General features: G+C 47.9%; 1 protein-coding gene across 1 annotated transcript in view; it reads left to right on the plus strand.

The window, feature by feature from the left end:
• ETH_00011955 (chromodomain helicase DNA binding protein, putative) overlaps positions 1 to 7354 on the plus strand; it is a gene marked incomplete at both ends in the record, with an annotated part of 10792 nt that overhangs the window by 2634 nt on the left and 804 nt on the right. The window contains 6 exons of the mRNA XM_013375345.1: positions 1 to 1145; positions 3206 to 3362; positions 3815 to 3975; positions 4039 to 4128; positions 5064 to 6177; positions 6641 to 7185. Of these exons, the coding sequence (XP_013230799.1) occupies positions 1 to 1145; positions 3206 to 3362; positions 3815 to 3975; positions 4039 to 4128; positions 5064 to 6177; positions 6641 to 7185 (3212 nt within the window). The remainder of the gene's footprint in view (positions 1146 to 3205; positions 3363 to 3814; positions 3976 to 4038; positions 4129 to 5063; positions 6178 to 6640; positions 7186 to 7354) is intronic.

Genomic DNA, 7354 nt, shown 5'->3' on the forward strand with positions numbered 1-7354 from the left:
GCAGGAGCAGGAGCAGGAGCAGCGGGGCGGCGGGAGCAGGAGCAGGCGCAGGCGCGCAGCAGCAGCTGCGGGACTACCAGCTGACGGGGGTGAACTGGGTGCTGTCGCGGCTGAAGAGAGGCGTGTCCGTGCTGCTGGCGGACGAAATGGGACTGGGGAAAACGGTGCAAACAATCGGCGTGGTGGGCCACCTGCTGTTCGAAGAGCTGGTGCTGCTGCCAGTGCTGATCTTCGTGCCGCAGTCGACGCTGGACAACTGGCTGCGGGAGTTCGCGCGCTGGCTGCCGGAAGCAAACGTCGTCGCAGTGCACGGAAACGCAGCAGCGCGAAGCGTCATAAGGAACTACGAGCTGCAGCGGCTGCATGCGCGGCTGCCAGTGTACAGGTTCGACGTGTGCGTGACGACGCCGTCGATTCTGAACTGCGGCGGCGACGCGGAGTTCCTGAAGAGGGTGTTCTGGTCGCTGCTGGTGGTGGACGAGGCGCACCAGCTGAAGAACATCCACAGCAAAAGGTTCATCGAACTCTCGGGCTTCTCCGTGCAGCACAAGCTGTTCCTCTCGGGCACGCCGCTGCACAACAGCCTGGACGAGCTCTGGAACCTGCTGCACTTCCTCAACCCCGGCGTGCACCGCAGCGCCGAGGAGTTCCGCAGCAAGTACCACCTCGTCGAGAAGCAAGACGAAGTCGGCGAGGCCAAGGCGGCGCAGCTCGCCGCGCTGCAGCAGGAGCTCAACGGCTTCATTCTGCGGCGCGTCAAGAAGGACGTGGAGCGCAGCGTTCCGAAGAAGGTGGAGAGCATTCTGCGAGTGGAGATGTCGCCGCTGCAGCTGCACTTTTACAAGTTGGTGCTCACGCGGAACTACGAGCAGCTGGTCAGGAAGGGCGGGCCCAACAAGGCCAGTCTCCAGAACATTTGCATGGAGCTCAAGAAGGTTTGCAACCACCCCTTCCTCTGCAGGGCCCCCGAGGAGACGGCGGAGAGGGACCGTCTCCTCGTCGACGGCTCTGCGAAGCTCCGCCTCCTCGACAAGCTCCTCAAGAGGCTCAAGGAAAAGGGCCACCGCGTCCTCATCTTTTCCCAGATGGTCAAGATGCTCAACATCCTCGCCGAGTTCCTCAAGCTCCGGGGATACAAGCACCAGGTCCCCGCTCCTCCTGCTCCTGCTGCTGCTGCTTCTGCTGCTTCTGCTGCTCCTGCTGCTGCTGCTGCTGCTGCTCCTGCTGCTGCTGGTTTGGGCTCTGTTCAGCTGCCGGGCCTTTTTTCCCGTCCCTTTCTTTTTGCTGGCTCCGTTGTCGCTTTTCTCCCGCATTTGTCCCCTTCTTCTCTCCACTTCGTCTCCTGTTCCTCCGCTGGCTCTTTTCTCTTTTGGCTCCTTTTTCTTGTTCCTTCGTGGTCTCCTTTCCGCTTTCCGTCGTTTTATTTTCTCTCTTTTCGTCTCCTTCATTTCTCCCCGTCCCCTTCCACCCTTTTTTGTTCTTTTTAGTCCTTTGGTTTTTCTAAGCCTTTTTAATTCTTTTCATTCTTCTAAGTTTTTCAATCCTTTTACTTTCTTTTACGCTAATATATCCCTATTTCGCCATCTCTCTCTTTATCTGTCTCCTAATTTTTCTGTCGCACCTGTCTCCCTTTTTCGTCGAAAAATTTAAATTAAATAAGTAAATGAATATTATTATTGTTACTTCATTTATGTAATTGTGTAACCAATAAATTTATTCTTTTCCTGTCCCCTTTTCTGCCTCCCCATCCTTTTGTCTCTTAATCTGTCTCTTCGCCTTTTATCTTTTAATTATCTTTTTATCTATTTTCAATTTATTTTCAATTTATCTTTTATGTTTTAATTCGCTTTTAATTTGTCTTTCAGTTTTCTTTTGGTCCATCCCTTCGTCTGTCTCCAAATCTGTCTCCAAAAGTGTCTCCAAATGTATCTCCAGACGTATCTTTAATTATGTCGCTAAACCCTAAACCCTCAATTTGTCTCTTTTCTGCAAATTTGTCCCAAATTAGATCTCCAAAACTATCTCCGGAACTATCTCCAAAACCAACCTCCAAACTTTCTCCAAAATGTGTCAAGATATCTCCAAAATGTCTCTTGTTTGTTTTTAAAACAAATTCCAAAAGTGTCTCTTTTTGTGTCTCCAAAAGTGTCTCCTTCTGTCTCCTCAGCGGAAAGTACAATCCCAAAAGTTCCATTTCCGAAAGTGTCTCCAAATATATGTCCAAGTATATTTCCAAATATATTTCCAAATATATTTCCGAATATGTTTCTAAATATATTTTCAAGTATATTTGTAAATATGTTTTAAAATATATTTTTAAGTATGTTTCCAAATATATGTTAAACATGTCTCTAAATATATTTGTAAAAGTGTCTCCAAATATACTTCTAAAAGTGTCTCCAAATATGTCTCCAAATGTATTTCTTATTTCCAAATATATCTCTAAATTAATTCCCAAACCATCTCCAAAAGTGTCTCCAAAGTGTCTCCAAAGTGTCTCTTTTTGCCTCCCCACAGTGCCAAAAGTTATATAAATATATCCCTAAATATATCTCCAAATATGTCTCCAAATATATTTTTAATTTAAATAAATCTCCAAGCGTGTCTCCAAATGTGTCTTTTTGTTTTTTAAATATCTCCAAATGTGTCTCCAAATATATCTCCAAATCTTTTTGCAAATTTCGCCCCAAACTGTCTCCAAAAGTGTCCCCTTTTGTCTCCTTTTGACGGGACAATCCCAAAAATGTATATATCAAAGTTTGTCTCCAGATGTGTCTCCAAATGTGTCTCTAAATGGATCTATCTTTTGCAAATTTGTCCCAAAACAAACATCCAAACTATCTCCAAACTGTCTCCAAACTGTCTCCAAACTGTCTCCAAAACTGTCCCCAAACCATCTCCAAAAGTGTCTCCAAAACTCTCTCCAAAGTGTCTGCTGCTGCTGCAAGTGTCTCCAAAGTGTCTCCTGCTGCTGCTGCAAGTGTCTCCAAAGTGTCTCCTGCTGCTGCTGCAAGTGTCTCCAAAGTGTCTCCTGCTGCTGCTGCAAGTGTCTCCAAAGCGTCTCCTGCTGCTGCAAGTGTCTCCAAAGCGTCTCCTTCTGCTGCTGCAAGTGTCTCCAAAGTGTCTCCTTCTGCTGCTGCAAGTGTCTCCAAAGTGTCTCCTGCTGCCGCAAGTGTCTCCAAAGTGTCTCCTTTTGCTGCTGCAGCGGCTCGACGGCACAATGCCGAAGGAAGTGCGGCGCAAGGCGATGGAGCAGTTCAACTCGCGCGCAAGTCCGGACTTTTGCTTTTTGCTTTCCACGAAGGCGGGGGGACTGGGGATTAACCTCACTTCCGCGGACACGGTCATTATCTTCGACTCCGGTAACTGCAGCAGCAGCAGCAGCAGCAGCAGCAGCAGCAGCAGCAGCGGCAGCAGCGGGAGGGGAGGGGGGGGCAGGGCAGCAGCGGCAGCGGGAGGGGGGGCAGGGGAGGGTAGCGGCAGCAGCGGCGGGAGGGTGCCGAGGGTAGCAGCAGCAGCAGCAGCAGCAGCGGGAGGGTGCCGAGGGTAGCAGCAGCAGCAGCAGCAGCAGCGGGAGGGGTGCGGAGGGTAGCAGCAGCAGCAGCAGCAGCAGCAGCAGAGGGAGGGGCGGGGAGGGTAGCAGCAGCAGCAGCAGCGGGAGTCGCAGAAGTGCAGCGGGAGGGATGTCGTAGTGCTAGCGGCAGCCGCAGCAGCAGTGCCAGCCCTGCAGCAGGCGGGTAGCAGCAGCAGCAGCAGCAGCAGCAGCAGCAGCAGCAGCAGCAGCAGCAGCAAAACCCTTTTTTGTGGTTTGCAGACTGGAACCCTCAAAACGACCTGCAGGCGGAGGCAAGGGCGCACCGAATTGGCCAGAAAAAAACTGTTCAGATTTATCGACTTGTGACGAAAGACTCTATTGAACAAACCATTTTAGAAAGGGCCAAGGCGAAGATGGTGCTGGACACCCTCGTGGTCCAGGTGAAACCCTAAACCCTAAACCCTAAACCCTAAACCCTAGCTCGAGCAGCCAGCCTAGAAGAGACAGTTCGGTTAGGCACGAAAGACTCTATTGAACAAACCATTTTAGAAAGGGCCAAGGCGAAGATGGTGCTGGACACCCTCGTGGTCCAGGTGAAACCCTAAACCCTAAACCCTAAACCCTAACTCGCTCGCGGCAGTGGGAACTCAAATAAGTTGGTCAGGAAGGTTCAGAATTATAATTATAAAAATATTTTAAAATTAGAATTAAACTTAAATTATAATATTGATACTAAACATTTTAAAATTGAAATTATTATTGATTGTAATTAACTATAATTTAAAGTACTCAGTGCAAGAGTTAGCAGTAGAGCTTTTAAAGGTTTTTTGTAGGAGCAAACTTTTAGATTTTTTATTTTAATTTTAGATGTTCAAAAATATATTTTGAAGTAATGCATTAGATGCAATATTAGTTTATATTTGCTTTTATTTTTAATTAAAATATTTAAATTATTTTTCTCCAATTACACTTTTTAGATTTTGGGATAAGATTTTTTCTTTTGTTTTTTACTTCATTCAATTTAGCCTCTTTGGACCTACTGCTATATTTGAATATATAAAATTATATTTATTCATTCATTTATATTTACTTTGTTTCTTTACCTTATCCGTTTTATTACTTATTTATTTTTTTATCTATTTTGGATTTTTGCGTTTTTGAAGAAAACCTTTGCATGGGAGAGCTTTAAGTGTACGTACAGCTGGTTCTGGCATTTCATTTTTGGCGAAGTTTAGAAAGTTTTGGCAAATTATTTCATTTGAAATAAAGTTATTTAAGAAAAACAAATAAATATATTTATTGTTTGTTTGTCTCTTTAAAGTTAGAATTAAAATTGCAATTCAGTTTGTTTTTATTTGTATTTTTCTGTTTTTGTTTTTTTCCAAATAATTACGCAGGTGAGGCTTTTTGCGTTTTTGACTTTTTCGATTAGAAGTTGCATTTAATTGTATTAATCGACTGAAACAAAAAGGAAATCAGCTGCTGTGTTGCTGCTGCGCTGCTGCTGCTGCTGGTGCTGCTGCTGCAGGGCCTGAACAAGCGCGGGGGGGACTGCAGCAGCAGCAGCAACCTGGCGGGAGCAGCAGCAGGCTCAGGTGTCTCCTTTTCCAGAGAAGACTTGAGTCGGATTTTGAAGTTTGGAGCAACAAAACTTTGGAGTCAAAGCAGGCCGAAGGGTTGCGAAGAAGAGGGGCCCCCGGGGGCCCCAGGGGGGCCCCCCGGGGAGGGGGAGGAGGGGGGCCCCCCGGGGGCCCCCGGGGAAGGGTACGGGGACTTTGCTGCTGCAGCAAAGCCAGCAGCAGAAGTGGACTTGGACCTAATTCTTGCAGAAGCAGAAGTGACAGTGACAGAAGCAAATCAAGGAGGAGTTGCAGATTCTTTGCTTTCATCTTATCAGAATATTCAGGAGTTCAAGTACGAGCCCTCATCTGCTTCGGGAGCAGCAGCAGCAGCAGCAGCAGCAGCAGCAAACGACGCGGAGTTCTGGGCCCAGTGCATTCCTTCCCACGAGAGACTCAAGTTCAAAAGACAAAGTGAAGACCAATTAATAGTTCATGGAAAAAGAAAAACAAGAAATGCACTATTTGCGTGGGGCTTCAGCAGCAGGGGCGACGAGAGCAGCGGGGAAGCAGCAGCAGCAGCAGCAGCAGCAGCGGGCAGCAGCAGCTTCAGCAGCGGCTACCCGCCCTCGAGCGGGTCCGCGGCGGACGGCGACGAGGGCGCGTCGCCCGCGGCTGCTGCGGGCAGCAGCAGCAGCGCAGCAGCAGCAGCAGCAGCAGCAGGCAGCAGCAGCAGGGGACGCAGGGGACGCAAACCCAGAGCCATTAACCCCACACAACTCACTCCTAAAGAGTACCACAGACTCTACAGAGCTTTGCTGCGCTATGGGTCTGTAGAAAGGAGACTGGGGGACATAATTTTGGAAGCAAAGCTGCAGCGCGTTGCTGCTGCTGTGGTCACTGCAGCAGCAGCAGAAATCGTCGCTGCATGCAGAGACCGCCTCAGCCAGCCCCCCGCCAAACCTGCTGCTGCTGCTGCTGCTGCAGCAAGGAAGGGAAGCAAAGCCAGCAGAGATGAAGAAGAGGATGAAGAAGACCAAGACCAAAGCAGCAGACAAAAGGAAGAAGAAGACGCCAAAGAGGGTGAGACTTTGCTATTATTTATTATTTATTTTGTATTTATTGTTTATTAGTATTTAATTTATTATTTATGGATTTATTATTTATTTATTGTTATTTTATTTATTGTTTATTGTTTATTTGTTTTTTGCTTTTTAATTCGCTTTTGTTTATTTCGCCAGACAGCCGCTGCATGCATTCGGGTGTATGGCCAGCTCGGGAGGGCCAGTGGCGACTTTTGTATTTCAATAAATAAAATTAAATAATATAAGAAATAAAGCTAAATAAATATAAATAAAGCTGAATAAATATAAATAAATATAATTGAATTGAATTAATTCAATTAAATGAATAATAGTAAGCGATTTGTAGATTGGCGTGTCAATACACAGAAACCGTGCGGCGCACTGCGGGCCAAAGACAGCCAGCTGCTGCTGCGCTGCTGCTGCTACCGCTGCTGCTGCTGCTACCGCTGCTGCTGCTGCAGGGAGATCGTACTTCACGCAAATAGGAGACACGCGTGTGAACGCGTGGGACTTGATAGAGCGGCTGCAGCTGCTGCAGCTGCTGCACGAAGTGTTTGAGCAGCAGCACCCGAACTGTGCTGCTCCTTGGCGGCTGCCGACGGGGCCCTTGTCTGCGGACTATTCGGGGCTGCAGCAGCAGCAGCAGCAGCAGCAGCAGCAGATGCTGCTGCTGCAGCAGCAGCAGCACCACGACGAGGAAGGCCTCCCGCAAAACGCGGCGCAGGCGGCTCCTGGGGACCCCGCTGCTGCTGCTGCTGCTGCTGCTGCTGAGCAGGGACAGTGTGCAGAGGATCCAGGAGTGCCAGCAGCTGCTGCAGCAGATGCTGCTGCTGCTGCTGCAGCGACGGCAGCAGCTGGTGCGGAGCAGCAAGCCGTTGGAACCGACGACGAGCAGCAAGAGGGAGCAGCAGCAGCAGCGCAACAGCAGCAGCAGCAGCTCAACAGCAGCAGCAGAATGAAAGGTTTCCCACCTCCCCACGGAGGAGGCACAGAGACATTTTTGACTGTAAGCTCTTCATGTCTTTCTTCAATTTTATTTTTTATTTTTATTTGTTTTTATTTTTGTTTTTTATTTTTTTAGTCTCTTTTCTCTTTTTGCTTTTTTATCTTTTAACTAATTCGTTTCTTTTCCTCTCCTTTTGTATTTCATTTGTTTTTCTTTCCCCTTTTTGTCT

This window comes from Eimeria tenella, genomic scaffold (assembly GCF_000499545.2).
Source record: "Eimeria tenella Houghton genomic scaffold, Eth_scaff27, whole genome shotgun sequence".
NCBI lineage: Eukaryota > Apicomplexa > Conoidasida > Eucoccidiorida > Eimeriidae > Eimeria > Eimeria tenella.